Source organism: Apostichopus japonicus, chromosome 17 (assembly GCF_037975245.1).
Source record: "Apostichopus japonicus isolate 1M-3 chromosome 17, ASM3797524v1, whole genome shotgun sequence".
Lineage (NCBI taxonomy): Eukaryota > Metazoa > Echinodermata > Holothuroidea > Aspidochirotida > Stichopodidae > Apostichopus > Apostichopus japonicus.
Genome location: NC_092577.1, coordinates 30,568,055 through 30,590,908, shown reverse-complemented (window position 1 = coordinate 30,590,908; position 22,854 = coordinate 30,568,055). Strand labels below are relative to the sequence as shown.

The 22,854-nt window shown below is 39.5% G+C and overlaps 2 protein-coding genes across 4 annotated transcripts in view; one reads left to right on the top strand and one right to left on the bottom strand.

Moving 5' to 3' along the window:
- Positions 1-6,176: 6,176 nt before the first annotated feature.
- LOC139984559 (protein FAM8A1-like) lies at positions 6,177-18,724 on the bottom strand. Of its 2 annotated transcripts, XM_071998498.1 has the most exons (6): positions 18,344-18,724; positions 10,872-11,340; positions 10,226-10,346; positions 9,530-9,653; positions 8,583-8,740; positions 6,177-7,894 (listed from the first exon to the last, which is right to left on the bottom strand). In XM_071998498.1, the coding sequence occupies exons 2-6, from the start codon at positions 11,242-11,244 to the stop codon at positions 7,714-7,716; spliced, it is 957 nt and encodes a 318-aa protein (XP_071854599.1). In that variant the 5' UTR covers positions 11,245-11,340; positions 18,344-18,724; the 3' UTR covers positions 6,177-7,713. The 2 variants fall into 2 exon arrangements, with proteins under 2 accessions (XP_071854599.1, XP_071854598.1); XM_071998497.1 differs by lacking the exon at positions 18,344-18,724 and having other exon boundaries at positions 10,872-11,372.
- LOC139984558 (tRNA (guanine(10)-N(2))-methyltransferase homolog) overlaps positions 11,297-22,854 on the top strand; it is a 23,857-nt gene continuing 12,299 nt past the window's right edge. Inside the window, exons 1-4 of one of the 2 annotated variants that reach the window (XM_071998496.1) lie at positions 11,297-11,383; positions 19,869-19,937; positions 21,293-21,544; positions 22,691-22,828. In XM_071998496.1, coding sequence (XP_071854597.1) covers positions 21,308-21,544; positions 22,691-22,828 — 375 coding nt within the window. In that variant the 5' untranslated portion in view covers positions 11,297-11,383; positions 19,869-19,937; positions 21,293-21,307. Of the gene's footprint in view, positions 11,384-11,569; positions 11,683-19,868; positions 19,938-21,292; positions 21,545-22,690; positions 22,829-22,854 lie in introns of those variants that run through there. The other variant, XM_071998495.1, reaches the window with a different exon arrangement.

The following is a 22,854-nucleotide window of genomic DNA, read 5'->3' as shown; positions in this document are numbered from 1 at the left end:
AAAATGGTATGAATTTTGACTTTAAACCTGAAAACTAACAAATAACAACAGAAGTCAAATTGTTGTACCTTATCAATTGTTTGTATTTTCTACCGTGTCGGACCCCCCACCCCCCCCCCCCCCAAAAAGGTGTAAATAACAAGTCAAGGTTATATTACATATCACCTTGATCGCAAAATCAAACATTTTATAGAGAAATACGTTTGAACAACACAACAGCGAAGAGTAAGTAATTTGTACAAAGTCCAAAACGATGTTCAGTACCGTGGTTTTTAGCCAATCCCAGAATTAACGGTATCCTGCCGGGTGGATTAAGATAATTCACTATTACAGGGCTAATTTTTATCTGTTTTCTGTTGTTTTATCTGTTGTCCGGTAGTCACAGAAAATATATTCATGTGGTGATACATAACAACATGCTAAACATAAATGGGCAAATTGATAGACAAGTATCAAGCCATGTTTATACCAAGACTGTCAAAAAAACATAGTTTTTTTGGTTTTTGAACAATACAGAACTTTTAATACTGACAAGTCCTGCTGTACACCAAATTTTGTACATTAAATACTTCCCTGGGCCAGATATGAGAGACCTTCCTATATAAGTTCAACCAAATTTTAATCATTGAGTTCGACTAAGAAATGACCAACTAATTCACAGGACACGCAAAGAGTTAGATATTAATAATTACAGATACTGAGCATTGTTGGACAAATCATCGACCACTGCTGTTCCGAAAAAGCCTGTGTACGAAAATTTCAGCTCGTCCAAATGGAGCACCTTAATGCAGTTTTTGCTGGTACAGCATGTTTATGTAAGCTTAGAAACTGTTCATATTATTTAAAGGGTGTGAAAACTCGCGCAAAAAGAACGTCTAATGCCGGTAACTTGACCTAGTTTCGAATGAGGTGTAACAGAAGTGTCAATGGCGTAGCTAGGATTTTTGAGTGGGGGGCCATGGGGGGCTGTTCTTTCTTGTGGGGGGGTGGTGGTTACTATCTAAGCGGAGCGCCACCTTGGTTGGCGCGGAGCGTACAGAGAAAATTTGAGATTTCAGCACCCCCCAGATCGCAGGAGATGGCACCTGTGAGGCAAAATAGCAACCAAAAAGATGTACAACTTTGGTGACAGAAATGCAAAAAAAAGTTTTTTCTCTTTCATGCTGACTGGCCTTGCCAACTCAGCCAGACTTTTAACTGGAGGGAAGTTGGCATCATTTTTCGTTTCAAGGTGTCAAGGCCTTTCTCCCAACTCAAACCCCTGTGGGCTACCGGTAGGTTTGCTAGATATGCCCACATGTGGACTTAAATAGCATTAGAGGAAGGGGATGGAAGACTAACACGCATCGATGTTTCGGTAATGGTCCACATTGTTGGCTCGGTGCTAATTAGGCCATTTATTGGGTTTCTTGAGGCAGCTGTCATCAGAATCTGGGTTTTTGTGCCAATCGATGACCGATAACATGTATTGGTATGTAAATTTCTTCTTCATATATCTAGCAACACTCTAAAAACAAATGAGTGGATTTCATTCTATTGGAGTGATCACTCGGCGCACTTCAAATTAAGAGTGAAATTTAACTCTATTGGAGTTAAGATTTACTCCAATGGAGTGGAAATTCACTCTTATACCGGAATGTGCTCAGTGATCACTCCCATGGAGTGAAATTCACCTATGTTTTTATAGGAAAAAGAAAGTTGGGGGGCATATGCTACAGATAACGCCTGGCTGCAGGTGATTATGATCCCGACACCTCAGCCCTATAGCCGGACTGTTGTTAATGTCCAAACTACGGGGGCCAGTGCTACCTGGAGCTTGTGCAGTTGTGCCCATCCGAACTCTCTGATTACTCGGACTACCTCCTACCTAGCAAGCGGATTCAGTTATTCCTGCCTAGAGAAGGAACCAACATGCTGTACATGGAGTTTGAATCTCACAAACAAGAAGGGTCATAATTCTCCAATATGGATATTGTAGTATTGTTAATAGACTGATGAAACATTGAACTTGAGCTCATAACCATTGTATGTTAATCTAACAATTTTCAACTGTCAGATTTGATTAGCAGTGCCAAATGATTACTACAGATATTGTATTATTCTTGAACTTCAGATTCGTAATCAGCGTGTCGCAAACTACCAGAAAAGATACACATTTATCGCCTTTGCGACAAAAAGTTTTTTCACCTAAAACAACCGTAAGCAGTTTTTGCCCAAATTTTTGTCCAAATTTGACACATTTATTCATAAATGTCAAGATAAAACTCAAGATGACAAACAAAGGTTTGATTTGACTGCTTTGAAATCACGTATCACTGGCGAGATGCGTCGAGCGCCCTTTTATTTCACTCAGTTTGCAACTTTTCAGAGGAACAATAGAAAACGGAAAAACTTTTAGGGACAACAAAAGATTTTAAACCTTTGTTCGTCGTAAAAGTTTTTCGGTCTTACTTTTTCTTGAGATGAAAAAACTTGTTGTCGCAAATGCAATAAATATGTATCTTTTCTGGTAGTTCGCGACACGCTGATTATGAATCTGAAGTTTATTTTGGAATTGGGTGTTGCGTGGGGGCGTGGGGGGCCAAAAACCTGATTTGCAGTTTTCCAAACGTGACCCAAAATCGACCCAAATCGATTTCGCCCAAATGACGTAACAGGGAGTAATCGATGCTCAGGAGCCCAAATCTGCAACTCCCAGGTCCATATCTGCTTCCGTTCGGGAGATACGTGGTCCCAAAGGACCCGATAGAAATACGTGTTCTTTATTAGTGCACAATTTGGAAAACCCCCTCTTTTCAGCCCACTCTCTTGTCCTCTCTGAAAAACCCATCGACATTAAAATTAGACGTGGAGTAGAAGACACCCTTGTTTTTTTTAAACACTAATTTCGTGTAATTATCTGACCGGGAAAGGCTTTTTGTCTATATGATTTCTATTTTTTTCATAAATCATTAATCAGGTTTTGTTGCCCCCCCCCCCTGTACGCCCACACACAACACCCAATTCCAAAATAAACTTCAGATTCGTAATCAGCGTGTCGCGAACTACCAGAAAAGATACACATTTATCACCTTTGCGACAAAAAGTTTTTTCACCTAAAAAAACCGTAAGCAGTTTTTGCCAAAATTTGACCCATTTATTCATAAATGTCAAGATAAAACTCAAGATGACAAACAAAGGTTTGATTTGACTGCTTTGAAATCACGTATCACTGGCAAGATGCGTCGAGCGCCCTTTTATTTCGCTCAGTTTGCAACTTTTCAGAGGAACAATAGAAAACGGAAAAACTTTTAGGGACAACAAAAGATTTTAAACCTTTGTTCGTCGTAAAAGTTTTTCGGTCTTACTTTTTCTTGAGATGAAAAAACTTGTTGTCGCAATTGCGATAAATGTGTATCTTTTCTGGTAGTTCGCGACACGCTGATTACGAATCTGAAGTTTAATTTGGAATTGGGTGTTGTGTGGGGGCGTGGGGGCCAAAAACCTGATTTGCAGTTTTCCAAAACTGACCCAAAATCGATTTCGCCCAAATGACGTAACAGGGAGTAATCGATGCTCAGGAGCGCAAATCTGCCACTCCCAGGTCCATATCTGCTTCCGTTCGGGAGATACGTGGTCCCAAAGGACCCGATAGAAATACGTGTTCTTTATAAGTGCACAATTTGGAACACCCTCTCTTTTCAGCCCACTCTCTTGTCCCCTCTCTGAAACACCCATCGACATTAAAATTAGACGTGGAGTAGAAGACACCCTTGTCTTTGTTATACACCAATTTCGTGTAATTATCTGACCGGGAAAGGCTTTTTGTCTATATGATTTCTATTTTTTTCATAAATCATAAATCAGGTTTTTTTGGCCCCCCTGCACGCCCACACACAACACCCAATTCCAAATAAGTTCTGCCAGATGCAGACGAGAAAATTGTGTAACTCTAATTCCCAAATTATTGAACAAAAAATATTAGTGAATCGCACTGATGAGTGTTTTTTTCTTTCTTTTTTTACAACATTTTTGTATTACCCCATTCCCAGTGGGGGGGGGCAGTGGGGGGGGGCCAGCCGTTTTCATGGGGGCCCCGGCCCCCCAGGCCCCCCGTAGCTACGCCACTGAGAAGTGTTAAACACCACCATCGATCCCAGAAAATACACACACAGCTTGCTACCGTCGGTAATTAGACACTAGTGTACAGTCAGTACATACAGCTGCGGTCAATACCCACAGCACAGAATACAAACGATACAGCAATGGACATCTCAGGTCCAGCCAAAGGTAACAATTAAGGTATCACGTTTCATTACTGTCTGCATTTTGTAGCAACACAAACAAAACGTTACTTGCAAGCAACAGAAAGTTAACTTTCTCAGATGGCCACACGCGGTTTGGGGCGAGTCTTCAATGCCTTTAAGTATCATGTCCATGTCACTATGTTAGACAGGTAAAATATACACACATATGTACATGCTTTACATACAGACACACTTCTTAATATGTTAAAAAGAAACAAGATTTAAATTTATAATAATAATAATCAAATACAGTTAACATTCAAAATTGAATTTGACGTCACAACTTTTTAGTCAATTTATTTAGAATTTAAAGCAGCATTTTCGTTTTAGTTGGGCAAATTTTTTGGGAAACTTACAGAGTATTATCACAAATTTAGATTGTAGTTGATGACGGTGAGATTTCTCCCTGGGCCATATTTGTCCTCTTCCAAATGAAGGTTAATTATCAAATCATCAATGAATTTTGATGCAATTATCAACATTTGGTCTATAAGACATTTTTTCATATTAGTCATAATTACATGTGAGTCCCAAATTATAAAATTGTCAACATTATTGACTCTTTCGTTATAACTCAAAATGGAAGTTGACCAGTCGAGGTCATAACCCATAGAGTCTAATATTAACAATTTTAGTATCGAATTGCATCAAAAACATTTATGATTCATTTGATATATTTTAAGGTTTATTGATAATTTCACATTTCAGTTTCCTATTGCACCTTGGGTTTCACTTTAAAATGAAAAAAAAAAAACACGCACATTTTGAATTTAAAAAGTTTATTTTCTTATACCATGTCGATTTTGCTTAAAGGATTCCTTGCAATCTTGGTTAAATAAAGCAGGGTTAATTATTAGTACGAAATTAAAGAACAGAATAAATGTCATAGCTAATATAAACCAAGAATCCGAAAAAATTAATACCAAAAACTTATACTTAATTGCACTTATTCCCATACACTTATTAAAGGTAAATATTGATTTGAATATAATTTTTTTTCTGGAAACAAGAAAACTACTACAGCATTACTATATATATAAATATTACGTTAACGTATAATGCATCTTTACGAAGGAAATTTACGGTTTCTCTCAGTTTCAAGGTTAGTATTATCGTATAGTAATACGCATATAAAACAAGAACATATACAGTACAATACTACCATGGAAACTTATCTAGCAAACAAAATACAACAGCTATAAAATCCAGGGCAGTCTTGCGAAAGAATAATCTACTTGGTTTATTAGCACCGGTGTTTTCTCCCTAAAAATAAAAAAACACCAATCCCTGGAATTTGTCCCGTATTTGTAAATAATGCATCACTCAATTAAAAAGGTGTAAAAGCTCTACGGACTGAACTGGACTGAAAAACATTGCCCTAATCACTCTAATAGGCATTAAGGAAAATCATGAAAATAGCTGCAACTCCTATCAAAATCCATCAAAGATTGACTATTGTACAAGTCTATTTCTTGATTAATATTTTAATTTATGAATAAATATTAGCTAATAATATGCATATTAATGATGTAAAGGGATTGACTGCCTAATGTTCTATTATGTTATCCCTTTGTTCTTACCACCTTTGTTTCAAGAACAACTGATCACAGGTTTGTGGCCTAAGGCTCTTTTTTAAATATTTGATTGCCTTCTTTGAAAAAGAGGAGGCATCACATTATTTGATTGATATATGTAATTAGGGGTTAACTTATTAAAAGCCTAAAATAAGAATTTTTGATGAGCTCAACACTCATAGCTTGAACATATTTAATGAGTTTCCCCAGATTTATCACAAATTCAAATGTGTATATCTTGGAAACTAAAAAGAGCTTTTCGAAAAGAAAAAAAACTTCAACAGAAATTTGAATGAACAAATGTACTAAATATGAGGCAAATCGGCTAGGTGTCCATCGTACTACAAGTCAGAATTTACAAAAAGGTAGCCAAGAGGAAACAAATGAAAATTTGACAGACGAAAGAGGAACATATGTTCTAAGCATCCTGGTGGAATTTTTTTCACTCAATTCATAAGTGCCATTTTTCGGGATAAACTACACAAATTTTGACTTGACACTTTTTTGAAGGAAACAAGTTGTGATGTCATTGCAGCACGCTGATAACAACCTTCTGTTATGTCTCTCTTCAACATGTAATTTCAAGTTTCTACTTGAAAATTGAATGAATGCACACACCAACAACTGTAATTGGTATATTAGTTTAAAACCACATTCTCGTAGGTTAAGTGGGAACCCTATCTAATCCAAGGTCAACGCGATAACGTGAAAAAGCGAAAACAGACACATTCTCGCTATCAGTTTGCAATTGTCATGGATATCATGCCTGTTTGCTTCGTCAAGCTCACTCCTAAGGTACGGGTTATGACACATTTCAATTATCCAATTTTTGAGAATGCCACGAAGGAAATTGGATGGAAATTTCACCAGGACTGCTTACAATGTGTTCCTCATTCGTCGGTCTAACATAGATTTTTTCCCTGGACTACCCTGTTCTAATACTGTTATAAACATATAATTAAATAAAACATCTTTAAATAAGCTTCAAAAATTGATTCATGTTTGGTTGATGAGCCATCTAGCCTTACATTTTATTTGTTATAAACCTCTATCAACCACTTCTTTGCAGGGCGTGTGTGTCAGTCGGAAACCTTTGGGTATAGACAAACCAAGGAAACAACCATCAAACACTAAAATATTTTGAGAGATGGATTCATATATATTGCCCTTGGATGCTTAATAATTTTTGCGATATCATACATATATATAAAAAACAAAATTAGTACTTCAATAAATTTTAATTTCGACAATCAGCTTTGACTTGAGGTTTCACTTAATGGCTTACCCTAATTAAAATTTACTGTTTCAACTTCTAGATTAATATGTTGCATTTATTTAATTTCAGAGCTCAGTAAAATTTCTTCTTCTTGTTTTGTCATTTGCTGTGAATTACACTAATTCACGTTTCACACTTCATATCAAGCCTTTACATTGATATTTAATTAATTAGTCTTCCCAAAAACCTTTATCCTTTAGAGAACAAGCAATCCCCCCCCCCTCATCTCCCCCCTCCCTAAATAAAAATCACACAGACTGCATTTGTAAGATATCGACCCTATGTGTTTCTAAACAGTCACTGGTATAATATTAACTCGATATAAACTTGATTGAACATTCAATAAAAATTGATTCACTGGTGGTCAGTTCTTCCAGTCATTGTAGTAATTTTCCAGTTTTTTCGTTGACGTACAATTATGACAGTTTATGAAAGACTGGAGACATATTTTTCTACAAAAACCATAATGCATAGTACTCGAATCAGATCTTTTTACATATATAACTTATAAGCAACAGGTTGTTGTTCTTCTTCCCCTCGGGCAGACTGCCCCTCAACTGTTTTGAAATTTGACATGTTACCTTCCAGGGTTCCTGTTGTTGTTTACATCGTTGGGAAAATCTTGACTAACGGATACAACCATAGTCTTGGTTATGATGTCGTAGGTAGAACGCAGGTGGGGATTGAAAAAGATGGTGATGCATGCTGGGAAAAAGAAAGCCATCGAGAAGTTCTTGATGACCGCACGACCAAATGCTCTGGAAAGAATAAGGACAGAGAGAGGTGGAGAGAGAGAAAATATTGAACACATGAAACTTTGGCCTTAATTAACTTAACAAACTGAATGAGTAATAAAAACATTTAGACTCATAACACCACACAGATATAGTTAACCCATGCGCAAGGCGGTTACACTAGTTACAAAATCTGACTGACTTGTAATAAATGTGACAGTTGACTGGTTATAGTCTGTGTCAGAAGGTGTAGTCAACTCCTGGTAACAGTGTGTTAGTCAAACTACAGTCAAAACGGTACCTGATTTTCACTGGTAATCAAATGAATGGGTTGACTATAAAAGATCGTTAACTGACACGGGTATAGTGTAGTCAATCCATGACACCGTGGAATTCATCACTAACTTCAGCTCTGTATATCGTTGATAGTTTAATAACCGACCATTAAAACCACACCACACAATCTGTTTCGGCAAAACAGCCATCGCCGACTTATACGATGCGACTCTCTCAAGTTTGGGAAACCTATTGATCCTGACACATTATATCATTTCCCCTCATTATCGACTAGATATTTCTGTTGGCATTAATGTGATGCTCGTACATTCAATCCTCCTGTGTGGTGGTTGTGTGTGAAATCTACCTATTCTTCCTTTACCGTTAACTTAAACTTACGCACTGTTAACTTTCTTGTTTTCGACCGATTACTCACTGTGTATACGTCAGGTTATCTGGTAGGGTTACTTGAACTCTCCTGGGAGCGATGGTCTGGACTCTCTCGCAGGAGATGGTACGCAGGCCCATCAGAAACTTGCCGGGAGTAGCGCCACCCAGCGTGGCCCTTCTCATAGTACTCGCAAGAAATATCGTCTACGATGGGGGAGTTTATGAAAAAAAAACATGCATATGTAGTTATGAGTTATTGACCGAACATCGCAAGTTTGCATGATGATTGCACAAAAAAACAAATTCACAATTTAGAAACTTTAAAGGGTGTGAAGACTTGCGCAAAAAGAAACTTCTAATGCCGGTAATTTGATCTAGTTTCGAATCAGGTGTAACAGAAGTTTTGAAACTCCACCATCGATCCCAGAAAATACACAAACAGCTTGCTACAGTACCATCGGTAATTAGACACTAGTGTACAGTCAGTACATACAGCTGCGGTCAATTCCCACAGCACAGTATACAAACGATACAGTGATGGACATCTCAGGTCCAGCTAAAGATAACAATTAAGGTATCACGTTTCATTACTGTCTGCATTTTGTAGCGACACGAACAAAACGTCACACGCAAGCAACAGAAAGTTAACTTTTTCAGATGGCCGCACGCAGTTTGGGGTGAGTCTTCAATGCCTTTAAGAGGGAAGGAAGGAAGGAGGGAGAGGGCTGACAGCAATGTCATAGTGCAATATTTAATGACATTACTAGATTTAGCAACTTTCAGCAACTTGAGGGGAGGTGAAATGGGTAGGGGAAAGCAGGCAGTGGTTAGTGCATCATGTAAGAGATGTGTGAGGAAATACTAACTGGCTTTATTATTATTGCCACCAGGAGTAGGGGAAGCAGCATACTTGCATTCATCAGCCATTAATAAACCTTGACTGATACAGTGTATCGAAAAAGACCACTTTGCATATTCATGAATATCAAATACCTCATAAATGCAGACAAATGACCTGTAAATCACAGCAATTCCTAACACCTGTTGTAAGTCGTCCATCGTGGCATCTTCATCAATTTCTTCTGCCAGGAATTTCAGAGCAAATGAGGTTTGGTCACTGGAAATAATAATTTATAATATTTACTAATAATGCTAGTTGTGTTGAAGCCTTCATTTAGGGCTCAGTAATTATCTAACCCAAAAAAAAAAAATAAGTCATAGCCAAGAAAAGCCCGCCCCCCCCTACCCATTAAACAAACCACAAAGCCAGTTGGCTTTGTGAATCCTTGTCATATGATTAGCTTAAAATTCCACCTATCTGACTAATGTAGACCAAGTGAGTTAAGGAGTTTTCCAAGAATTAAGTGAGAACCAGAAAAGAAATTTCTATCTATTATTGGTAGTACTCATTTGTGGGCCTCAAACCATTGAATTCACTGGTAAGGATTTTATAGTATAGAACTTTTATTGCAGAATGTTACAATATCCTGAAGGAACAGTCTTCCTATGTGAAATATAGACACATAGATGTATGAGCAAATGCACATTTTTCAATTTGGTGACTCCTTGAAGCTCAGAGTGTGAAAACTGATAACAGCCAAATGAGTGCGTTTAAAGCACCCAACACATTTCAATGTATATTTCTAATGGCTATTTGTATCATAGGAAAGACATTGAACGTATACTTACACAATACCAAAGTAAAGTATGGCATACATAGTAATGGTCAGTTTGATTGAAAAAAGGAGCACAAAATCGATTAACTCGGCAAAAACCCTCCGGTAGATGGAAGGGACTACATATTCACGGGCTGTAAAAGAAAAACAAAACAACTTTCATTTAATTATGAAATATATATATGAGATATATGATATAGATGGTAGGCGTACCGTTCTCAAGGTGTATTCATCAAACAAAGTGTTAGTTGTCTAAATTTATCTAAATAATTTGCATATATTTTAAGTCATTTGATGGACACTGCAAAAGAACAAACATGAAGCAACTGCACTGGGAGAAGTAGCAAAACATTTCACCTTGATAATGTTTTATGCTTAAGGTAATATTCTGACTGTGTAACTTTGTAGAGCTCTTTAACAAGAAACAAGAACCACAAATGATGCTAAGGCCCAACTTAATATATGTAGGCATGTAAAAAGAAAACAATCAATCTTGGAAAAGAGTGCTGAATGTCCATGATGTGGATCCTCAAAAGATATTAAAGAAGAAGATTAGCAAAGAAAACCTCCCAGAGAGTCTAGCACACCTATGGCCTGCCAATTTTCAATCATGTGAGGAGGGCAAATAGGAAAGAAATAAAGAGAGAAAAAGTCCTCACCAAGAACACGTCCACCATTCTGTGCATTCCCAACACTAGCTGCTTGGTTAGGTTGTGGTGTCCCTGACAATGGATTAGCACCACTATTGATGTTAATAACGTTACCAGAACCAGACTGGCTCACCATAAACTGACAAGCTGCTTGGGCATAGCCCATTGCCATGTAATATGGTGCAACCGTCATTGTATAGTGGGCCATGTAATGGCTCCTGTATAAGTCTAGCCATTGGGAAACTGCCTGCACATATTGTTTTGAAGATGTTGTTTGCATTGGACTTGATTCAGATGTCGTCCTACATTGTTCTTTCGAATCTTGAGAGGCTACGCCTCTTCTTCTTAATTCTTCCGCCACCTTGTCGATGTCTGAAGACATCTGGTCTTGCTAGCCTTATCTTCCAAATCTCCAAGTGAAATATTTAAGTTGAAGCAAGAGATTTCCGCTTTTCTTGCATGTATAGGCCTATGTATACTGTATAAGAAAGCAAAGATTTTAGAACCGTATTTACAGTATAGTAAGTATTACATAAACTTAAAACCTACAGACGATTAATCTCCAGTGTAAGATGGAATCCATATTTCGTCTTTTATGATATTTAAAAAAAGGCAACCTTGTATCATTAATATTTAGTGGTAAAAAGATTATTTAAGTTTTTATATTGATATTTTTATTGTTAAATGCAAAATTTGACTTTGGTAATGTCACTCGCCAACACAATTGTTTATTTCCACTTACTTTAACAACAATATGGCTGCGCCCCTTAGGCAGTTCATGATTATTTTCGCACATGAACATTTCGACTTTCGCCTGTCCGTAAGTACTATCTGTATCTTAAGTACATTTTCTTCATGATTTAAATTAAATGTATTATTGAATCCTCCATATACCAGTTATTGAAAAGCTACGCTTCCCTTTTGGCGAAATGTCGGCAGTCTTACGTTATAACGCCACATAGCCTACCTTATTAGTAGCATGGTGACTTCGAAGTTCGGACACTTAAGACTTAAAACACCCCAAAACTAAATCTTCTGGTATAATTCACCAGAAAATATACTTCATATGGTGGGAGAATTGTGTTATAGTACGATACACGGCCAAACTTTCTTTCCTGCAAACTGTTTTCACGTTGTTTTCCAAGAAGATTCTTCGTGATTGTGGAACTGGTATTTCTTTGCTAGAGTATTGCGAAGTTCGGACGCGCAACCCACAGTGTGGAGCTGGTGATAAAATGGGTGGCGCAGTTGCTCTTTCAGTAATTATAACAGACTTCATAGATCTTCGTCATTTTGTTGACAAATATGTAAGTAATTTCTTGCACACGGGTCATTTGTGAGAGAAAATAACTGTAGCTTCGTACTTTTTGGTGAAATTTGGCTCTTCCTGTAGTTTTTCATGGTGAAATCGTGTATTTCTTAGGGTGTCCAAAACTTCGCAGTATGCCGAACTTCGCAATACTGACTATACTAGTAAAGTAATTAACTAGTATAGGCAAGGCCCAGCGACGTAGCCAGGAATTTGAAAGGGGGGGAGCACTTTTTGCGATTGATATGGATTTTCAAAGTTGTAGGCATGACTATCTGAGCGGAGCGCCACCATTGGTTGGCGCGGAGCGTACAAGAACATTTTTGGTTTTACAAACCCCTCAGATGGCAGGAAACAGCCCTTCCCGAATGTTCATTCTGGTTCCCTGGCCTCTTGCTAACTTGAGAAACCTCATTCAATATCACTTTTAAACCCAAAAAACAAACGAGTTAAAATAGTACGTAATTCAATAATACATAATGTATTAAAATTAGCAAGGTACACAAGGGCAGTGGAAGCACTTTTAATCTGGGGGGAGGCACCGACGTCAAAGGGCACTTTGCAGAAATTCGATTGGACTGATGCAGCCTGATATTTAGTACCCTTTATAAATCTTATTGTATTATCTTATTTGCGTATACACATCACTCCATCAACACCCCCCGTCTTAGTAGTCTTACTTTTCAACTTCTGATACTTGTAGATACAAAGATAGGCCAGTGTTACATTTAAGCTTTTCTGGCGTTCCATACATGTTTTTGTTTACATGTCACTCTCGCAAGATCCTTAGTACGACGTATGTCGAGTCAATACACCATAGTTTCTGTTTTACATCATATCTCTTTGTGTTTGTTATTATTATCTAAAATCATTAACAAGAACATATCATGGTGACCCTGCGACGTGATTCTCATCGCGAAATCGTCGAATACGTGGAACATTGTGGCTAAATCGCCGAATGAAACCAGCGATCGTTGCACGTGAATACCGGAACTGAACACTGGTAACGTACGATAGGCTGCTGTGTTTAGGTGTGAGTATAAGCTTTATTCCGTTGTACTGTATCACAGCCTTTGCTCAAAACATGGCATATTCAATTCCGCCGCCGTCACCGATGGTTTGCGCGGGGAACCTGGAAACAAACTGGACTGCGTTTAAAGAAGCCTGGCTGGATTATAGGATAGCTGTTGGCCTAGACCAGAAAGAACAAGCTGTCCAGGTAGCCACACTCAAAACTATAATGGGCATGGAATGCCGAAAGCGCCTATAATCACTAACATTAACAGACGCAGAAAGCAAAAGCCATGATAGCATAATCAAGAAACTTGACGAACACTTTAAGCCAGCACGGAATGTCTTATATGACAGGCATAAGTTTTTCCTATCATCTCAACAACAGGAAGAGACAGTCGACCAATATTACATGCGCCTGATGCAATTAGCAGAATACTGTAAGTTCGGCGACATAGAACAAGAGATGATTAGGGATAAACTAGTCATTGGTTGCACAGACGCAGCAGCGAAGGCAAGACTTTTCCGACTCAAAGAGTCAGACGCAACACTAAAAACAGCACTAGAAAGTTTGCGTATAAGCGAAGCGACCAATTCACAACTCAAATCAATGAGCGGAAAACAACAGAGCCTGGTTGCCGATACCGAAACAGTAAATACAAAACGTTACAATCCTAGGCAAGCGCAATATCAGCACAACCGCGAAACAAGTGCTGGACCAAATAGAGAATGTGGCAACTGCGGGTTAGTTCATAAATCGAAGCAGTGCCCAGCGTTCGGCCAAACTTGCAATAACTGTGGCAAGCGGAACCACTGGCGGAAGAAATGCCGGTCGAAACCGAGTGTAAACTGCGCGGCAAACAAACAAGCACATGAAATCCATGCTAACGCCGGAGACGTCGATTCGGACAATCCGGACAGTTATGGGTTTGACCTAGAAACCATCGAAACTGTGAACCAGCATAACACGGAAGGAGTGAAATACGCGGTTGCCAGGGTGAAAACCCAGCAGCACAAGAGTTTGTGCCTCAAAGCAAAAGTGGACACAGGTGCAAAAGCGAACATCCTCAATTTCGATACCTATCGGGCACTTTTCGGGCCACAGCACACCCTTAAGCCATCACCAGTCCGATTAAGCGGCTATGGGAATAAACCAATCACAAATCTTGGAAGCGCAACTGCGATTAGCGTCCAGCATGGAGAAAAACGTGTTGACAGCGTTAGTTTCTACGTGACAGAATCAGGTAACAACCTGTTCGGTTTGGATCTATGCAAAGAGCTTGGCATTGTTCGGTTTACATGTGATGAGCGCCAACAATGCTGCGCCTCCTACGACATTCATGAAGCATGCATGCACGGTCGGAAGGAAGACATCATTAAGGAAAACGAGGATGTCTTCACTGGAATAGGCAAAATTGCGAGCGAATATCACATTGAGCTAACAAGCAATGCAGAACCAGTGGTGAAACCAGCTCGACGAACACCAGATGCGCTTAAACAACCGCTACGTGAAGAGTTAGACCGGTTACTCGATCTGGGCATGCTTCGCGAGGTGCGGGAACCAACTGACTGGGTCAATGACATTGTTCTAGTGACCAAGCCCAACGGTTCACTGAGACTGTGCCTTGATCCTCGCGAGCTAAACAAGTTCATCAAGCGCCCACACTACTACGCAAAAACCCTAGACGGCATCTTACCAGAACTACGAAACACAAAGATCTTCTCAACGCTTGACCTACGCAGTGGGTATTGGAACATCCCACTGGACACATCATCGCAAACACTCACCACGTTCAGTACCATCTATGGGCGTTTTTGTTTTACACGGCTACCATTCGGGCTAATCTCATCTCAAGACATCTTCCAGCAAGACCTAGATGGTATCCTAGGAGGAATCGCCAACGTCTTCTGCATCAAAGATGACATACTGATTGCTGCTGAAACCCAAGAGCAGCATGACATAGCGCTTCAGAAGGTATTCCAAGCCTGTAGGCAAAACAACATCAGGCTAAACTCCGACAAGTGCTACTTCAACCAGGTCAAAGTGAAATTATTTGGTCACATCCTAAGCGCCGATGGGATAGCACCTGACCCTGCAAAGGTGTCTGCAATCAGGAACCTCAAAGCGCCATCTACCAAGCAAGAGCTACAATCGCTTCTCGGGCTCGTTCAGTACCTTGCAAAGTTCGCAAAAATGAGCCAGCTAACTGAGCCCCTCAGAAAGCTCCTTCAGAACGACGCCGCATTTGTCTGGACAGAAAACCACGATGCAGCGCTGGATAAGATCAAGTATACCATCACAAAAGCACCTGTTCTTGCCTACTTCGACGCGAGCAAGCCTATCGAAATACAATGCGATGCATCTATGAAAGGATTAGAGCAGTTCTGGTGCAGGACGGGAGGCCGGTACACTTCGCATCAAAAGCCCTCACCAGAGCTGAAGCTAACTACAGCAACATCGAGCGAGAGACATTAGCTGCAGTATGGGCAACCAACTATTTTAAGTACCATGTTTTCGGCCGCAAATTCATCATCTGCTCTGACCATAAACCGCTGGAGGATATCGCGAAAAAAGACATCAGCAAAATGCCAAGCCGTCTGCAGAGACTGATGCTGCAGCTGCAAGGATACAATTACGCCATCAAGTACTGTACGTATCTGCGCAGAACGTCCCCATGGCTGACTGTCTTTCGAGATGTATAGCAACAGACCGCGAGCCCAAACCGATCCCTCACATAGACGTACATGTTCATGAGATAACTAACATGAAACCGTTCATTATAGACAGAATCCGGGCAGCCACTGCATCTGACACTAACTTGCAATCTCTGAAAGGCCACATCATGAAAGGATGGCCTTCAGAAAAAAACCGCTGCAATGAAATAACTTACGCGTATTGGCAGCACCGTCACGAGATGGCAATACATGATGGGTTGATTTTGAAAGGATCCAGGATCTTGATCCCCGACACAATGAGACCCAAGATCCTAAGCGTTCTACACCAGCAGCACCAGGGCATCGAGAAGACTCGACTGCGTGCCAGACAATCGGTGTACTGGCCAGGTCTAAACAATGATATTGAGCGCATGGTTCAATCTTGTGTCCCATGCCAAACACATCAGCGAAGCCAATCCAAGCTGCCAGTGAAACCCATACAAACCTCGCAAGCAATGGAGATCATCGGTATCGATCTGTTCGAATACGGGAGCCAGCAGTTTCTCCAAGCAGTCGACTACTTCACCGGATTCGTCTGGGCAGACCCTCTGCCAAACACGCGAAGCGAAGCAGTCCTCGACAGGCTGGACTCCATCGTCACCGACTTCGGCCGTCCAGCCAAACTGATCTCGGACAATGGTCCTCAACTCACCAGCGAGGCGATGAAAGAGTTTTGCCAGGAACGTGGAATCGCCCACGAAACTAGTGCACCTCACCACCAACAGGCCAACGGGCGAGCCGAAAGGAACATCCAAACCATCAAGAACATGTTGAAGAAGGCAGATAGTGGAAGCAGTAAAGCTTCTCTCAGGGATATCCTTACAACCTTAAGGGACACCCCCATATCCTCTGAAATCCCCTCCCCCTACACCCTCATGTTCAAACGTAAGGTAAATGCTCACCTGCCTGTTGTTCAGTTTTCCACGAGTGAGAGAGAAGAGAGTATTGTGGTAAGGAAGCAAAAGCACACTGAATCCTATGCCACCCATCATCGGGAACCACCCACCCTTAACCCTCAATCAGAGTGTTGGTTCAAAAAATCACCAGAATCCATCTGGCAAGAGGCAAAAGTTGTCAGCACACAGTCTGACAGGAAGTACACTGTACAGACCCTTGACGGCGCACAGTATCAGCGTGACCGTAGGCACATCAGACCATTGCCCACTTCAGTTTCAAATGGTCTTGATGATGGGAAACTCCCAACCCCCTCGGAGAGCCACGAGGAGGACCCCTTTCCAACCCCGGCTACTAGTGTTGCCAACACCCGCCCGGTTAGAAACCGGACGCCCCCCTCTCGGTACAAAGATTATGTGATGGAATGATGGCTCATGCAAGGTTTCTTGTGCTGTTGTTTCTTGCCATGTACATGTATATATTTTATCACTACACCTGTATGTTAGCATTAGAGTTGAGCTTTGGGAGAGAACATTTCAGGTATACATGTCTTTTGTTTTTTTTTTGTTTTTTTTTGTTTTTCAGTTCTACCTGATATATGGGATCATCACTTTTGATACTTTCCATGGACATTTCATCTTTATGGACATTCAAGTATATTTGTATACTTAAGAAGGGGGATGTTACATTTAAGCTTTTCTGGCGTTCCATACATGTTTTTGTTTACATCTCACTCTCGCAAGATCCTTAGTACGACGTATGTCGAGTCAATACACCATAGTTTCTGTTTTACATCATATCTCTTTTGTGTTTGTTATTATTATCTAAAATCATTAACAAGAACATATCAGCCAGAAATGTCTTTGATACAACCATAGCCAGTAATTGTCTTTGATAAAACTGTAGCTAGTAAATGTTTATCGAAAAGGCTGTTTTGGAACTTGGAACGCCGATCGTGACAACAACAGGCAACAAAGTGCTGCAGCTCTATACATATAAAGTCTGTTAATCAACGATAGGCTTATTTGACTGTGGAATGTTCTCAACTGAAATTTTATCTGCGTAAATGGGTTCTTAAGTAGATGTTAAAAAACTGACAAGATCGTATCCTAGTCTTTTTTGGAGGGTAGAGTATTGAATGAAACGGCACGCGATATGAATGACAGCCTAGATGACAGAAGAATAGGTCACCTAATTTAGCCATAATCTTGCTACGTTCATTTCAATAGTTTTTCCTGTCTGAGACTCTTAAACTCGTCCAGCAAGCTTATGGATTTGAATTATGGGTGTTTTAATAAAAAAGATAACTTGGCCAAAAAAAGTGTAGGCCCGGGCCTACAGTGCTACATACTGGCTACGCCCCTGATAGTTCTAAATTAGGATTACATCTCTTATTGAAATATCGCTGACCTAATAAGGTGATCAAGAGTACAAGTTTTATGTAGAAAAAGGGCACATTTTTAACCTGAGGAAAAGTGGGGGGGGCACTTGCCCCCTGTGCCCCCCGGTTCCGCCGCCCTTGAAGGTACATGTACAGAGTAGTCTTACTTACTTTTCAACTTCTGATACTTGTAGATGCAAAGATAGTAAGATAGTTCAGAAATGTCTTTGATACAACTGTAGCTAGTAAATGTTTAAGTTAGCCTAATAAGAGAAGGCGAGAGCTATCCGACGATTGCCATCTGATGCAAATTTCTCAAGTGTTTTCTCAACTGAAATATTATCTGTGTAAACGGGTACTAAACTACATGTTGAAAAACTGACAAGATCGGATCCTATAGTCTTTTTCGGCGGGTAGAGTGTTGAATGACACTATCGTGCTACATACTGGCTACGCCCTGATCATATGATATCATTATCAGCAGATTTTGTTTCCTGTTTAAATTCTTTTACATGTTCTTTTACATAATATATCAGAAAGACAAACATAGTGCTCTTTTACAAGTTTTCCAGTAGGATGATTCTTGTTTATTGTCCAATGTCTGGACTTTATTACATTTGATGAACTTAACTGATGGACAATATAAACTTTCATATTTTGTAATACAGCCAGAAATGCAGTGACCTAAAAACAAATATCGTTATCGCAGTGTATTAGCAGTGTAATAATTATTTATAGGAAGTGCGTATCACGTAAGATTGCTAGCTTAGCTTTATAACATGCTGTTCGTGCAACAACTTAGGACGACTCATTGAACGAACGTTTTCGACGTTGTTGTGCATACAGTTCGTGACATTCCATAGAGTGCGGTTAGGTAGGCAATATGTATTTTATTACGCAGTGGCCAACTGTAGGCTTGTAATTGGCTATAAGCTAAATTTAGCTTATTGCATCTGCCAAACTAAGTAAGTAGTTGAATCAGTAGGCGTGAATGTTACTACGATTACAATCGAATTAACGGAGCTGTCGAGTATTCAAGATCAAAAGAGCACTGACAAAATACCATGCTAAAAAAATGACAGTTTAAAAAAAAAAAAAAACACTGAAAGGGGGGGAGCGGTCGCTCCCCCTGCTCCCCCCCTGGCTATGTCCCTGGCAAGGCCTAGTTGTTGGTCCCCAACCAACATCACTAGCAATATTACATAGCTAGTATTAGCAAAGGACATCCCTCCCAAACAGCTAAAAGCATATCTTGCCACGTTTGTGGCTCGGTGATGTCATATTTAGGCTTGATCAAGTCAAAATCATTGTCTGTGAAGAAACATTAAATCTCTAAATACATTCCAAAAGAAATAAGAATTTCTCTTAGCTGTTTGTTCATGGAAGGTGTTCAAGGCAGTTTTCTCCATCACATTAGACTAACACTGATGGTTATTGGGTTTTTGTCTCATTCAGGAGGGAAAAAATAATGATAAATATAAGTAGACCTAAGTTTCTAGAAAAATCTTTTAGTTTCACAAAGTTGAGATTTTCTAAATTGTTACTATACCAGTTTTTTTTAACCAATTTCCTGTTCTCTCTCTCACCAATTGTGCCACCATCTGAATGTCAATGTGCAATAATTTGAATGCCAGTGTTGCAATTAATTGTCAAACAATTTATAGTTCAGACCATTTACTGATCAATTTCTCAACAGGAAGTTACATCAATTCTTTCTTTGCTTCACATCAAAGCTGAAGTCTGTCAACAAAATCACGATGCTAAGGTTTGTATTTGTATTTTTGTTTTCAAATTTCAATGTTAACTTTGATCTCATCGGACCCATTGTAAAATCATAGCTTTTCTTACAGCTATTCCAGCAACAGATAAGATATTATTTAGTGATTTAATGCTGCATAGAGTTCCCATTGAAGCCCCTTCATTATTGTTCAGTTTTCATATTATGAAAGGTCATCAAAATTGCCTCCCAAATATGCTGGAAATTTAAATAATTGCCACTCATATTTCAACTTTGACAAGTGTTTTTTTTTACCGCCACCCATCTTTAGCATTCTCTTGCAATGAGAAGTTTGATTGGGTAACTGAACACTCCTTTATATATATATCTGAAGGTAAGATGTTCCTATAGATCAGTTCCTCCCTGAAAGTACTCTTTGAACTTTTTACCAATTTTTAGAATGCTGAATTATGGGGATGACTTCCTAAGTCTACCAATACTGCAGACTTTTCAAGGTATAACTTGATCAGTGTGTACTACAATGTGTGTAATATTGATATTTCTTGGAGAAAAGTAAACGCTTTCAATTCTATAGCATCGGATCTTAGGCTAGCTGCACACTAGCCGGACCCGATGCGTGGACCCAACAGTTTGATCTCCTGGTCATCAGTCTATATGGGGTAATGGGGGCTGCCATTTTGACTTTCTGGAGCTCTCATTTGATGTCACTATGCTTCCTCATTGGCTATCCATTAGTACCATATCGCAGTCAGGTCGTGGAGAGCCACAAACTTTCACGAACCGACTCAACTGTGATGCAAGGGTCCCCGACCCTACACGGAATATCAAACATGTTTGATATGCCCGAGTTGGTCACGACGAGGGCCGACTTTCGGATCTTGGTTGGGTCGTGAGGAAAATTTTGAGCAAATCGCACTAACCAGACTATGACCTGACATATATTTTAGATGCAGTCGGGTCAGTGCAATTTGCGCCTGCCTTTATACAAATACTTTAGGAAATAGAAAAGCTAAAATTGATATTCATCGTTGGTTTTCATTGAAGTTGACCATGTAGCAATGTGTCAAAATTTGAGTTTGTGCACCCAGTAGCTGTTTGAACTGTGTACACTGACTTAACTCTACTATGGTAACCAGTAAAGATGGTACGGTGGTGCATAGTTTTTTCTTCCACAAAAAGTTGCAAATAGCAATTCCTTATTATAGTAAACGATTTTAAAATTTATCTGCATTTGAGGCAGTCAAATTATTATCATTATTTTTTTTTAATACATGAATGTATTTTGTTCCCAGAGTATTTTCATTGCACTGGGAATAAATTTCACTGGGAACATTAACCAATCTTGACTTTGAAATGACCTTTCATGTTTCAACTGTTTTCAGCAAAGTCCATTTTTGATGTTGAAGTTTCCAAATGAGGAAAGTGTACACAAGTACATGACAAGGTCCATCCTTGGTCGGACGGTGATGGAAGTCCTGGCTCACGGACCCACCAGGGCCTCAGTTTGCGAACAACTCAAGGCCCTTCCCGCGGCAGAAACTAGTCGTTATTGCTCAGAGGAGAATTCTTTCTGCTGGAGAGTTCATTCATTTGGCAAGAAAATAAAACAAGACAAAAGACTGGACCTGATTCATGTAAGAAAATGTTAACTCTATTCAGAGAATGACATAAAAATGACTGCTTAAAAGTGTTGCAAAAGTTTCGAAAGCTACTCTCATAATAAGATATTTCTGAGAGAAAATTTGTTGAAAACTGCCAATCTACTAAAATATGTAATTTGTAACTAATTAGTTACAGTTAGTGAGGAGCTGCTATCAGTGGCGGAGCTAGGGGTATTGGTCAGGAGGGGCGAGAATGGTCTGTAGGGGCGCTTTCGACAGTATCTGAGCGGAGCGCCACCACAGGTTGGTGTGTAGCGTACAGAAATTTTTTGAGTAAAGATACTCCCTAGATCGCCGGAAATGACTCTTTCCGGGCCTGGCTAATTTGCAGATAAACGAAGAATAAATAGGTGTTATCGCCAAATTACACCAACAAAATGTTACAAATGTCAATAGGTAGATGAGAGCGCAATAAAAAAGTCAATAATCGCGAATAAGTAAAAAGTGGTAAAGAGCTGAAAAGGGCGCCAGCAGTCCATTTGAGTCCGTCAGGGGGGGCATCAGCCCCCCCCCCCGACTGTATGGACGCTCCGCCACTGGCTGCTAGGATACAAACATGAGGTCCTCTAACTTTTAATCGTATCAATTTTTTTGACAGTGTTGAAAATATCTATAAGAATGAGTGAATTGCATTTGATGGGATATTTTGTGTCTAAAAGTTTACATGGTGGCATAAACAATGGAAGGCAATCTTCAGTTCACTAAATGTTGATCACTTCAAACAATGACTGTTATTTTATTTATCTTATATGAAAATAAAACAAATAAATACAAAATACAGACTTCAGTTCTTTGTAAGTAAGTAATGTTATACAGTTAAATGAGTACCATTGTTGCAGTTGTGTCACAATTGGTGTAAAATGTTGCTATGGGGTACAAGAAAAAAAAAGATTTCTTTTAAACATTAGAATCCTTTATTGTATATAACAACATACTTTGTCTCAGAAGAATTCAGAATTTTAAATGCGATTCGACTTTGAAAGTTTCAAGTCATTTTTGAAAAGTTGTTAGATAGACATTTAGTTTGTGTTACCTGTGCATGTAAAGTTATCATGCATCTTCAGTATGAGGATGAATGTACCCTCTTGCATATCAAAAGCTTGCTTTTCATTTATACAGCAATTTATGGTGAATCTGCCTCTTAAAGGGAGAGTTGACTTGGAGAATCCAGATGATCTGTTTTATATTTGTGAAGACTATGGACCGAACCCCAACAGCGCCCCCGAGGAACCATTCTATGTTTACGTTGGAAGAAAGGTCGGTGCTATTTTTTAAATCATGGG

Coding starts and splice junctions, on each gene's coding strand:
- LOC139984559 (XM_071998498.1), bottom strand. CDS start 11,244: ATGTCTTCAGACATCGACAAGGTGGCGGAAGAATTAAGAAGAAGAGGC. Junction 9,654..10,225: donor ATACTTTACTTTGGTATTGT/GTAAGTATACGT, acceptor TATTATTTCCAG/TGACCAAACCTCATTTGCTC. Junction 7,895..8,582: donor GATAACCTGACGTATACACA/GTGAGTAATCGG, acceptor TATTCTTTCCAG/AGCATTTGGTCGTGCGGTCA.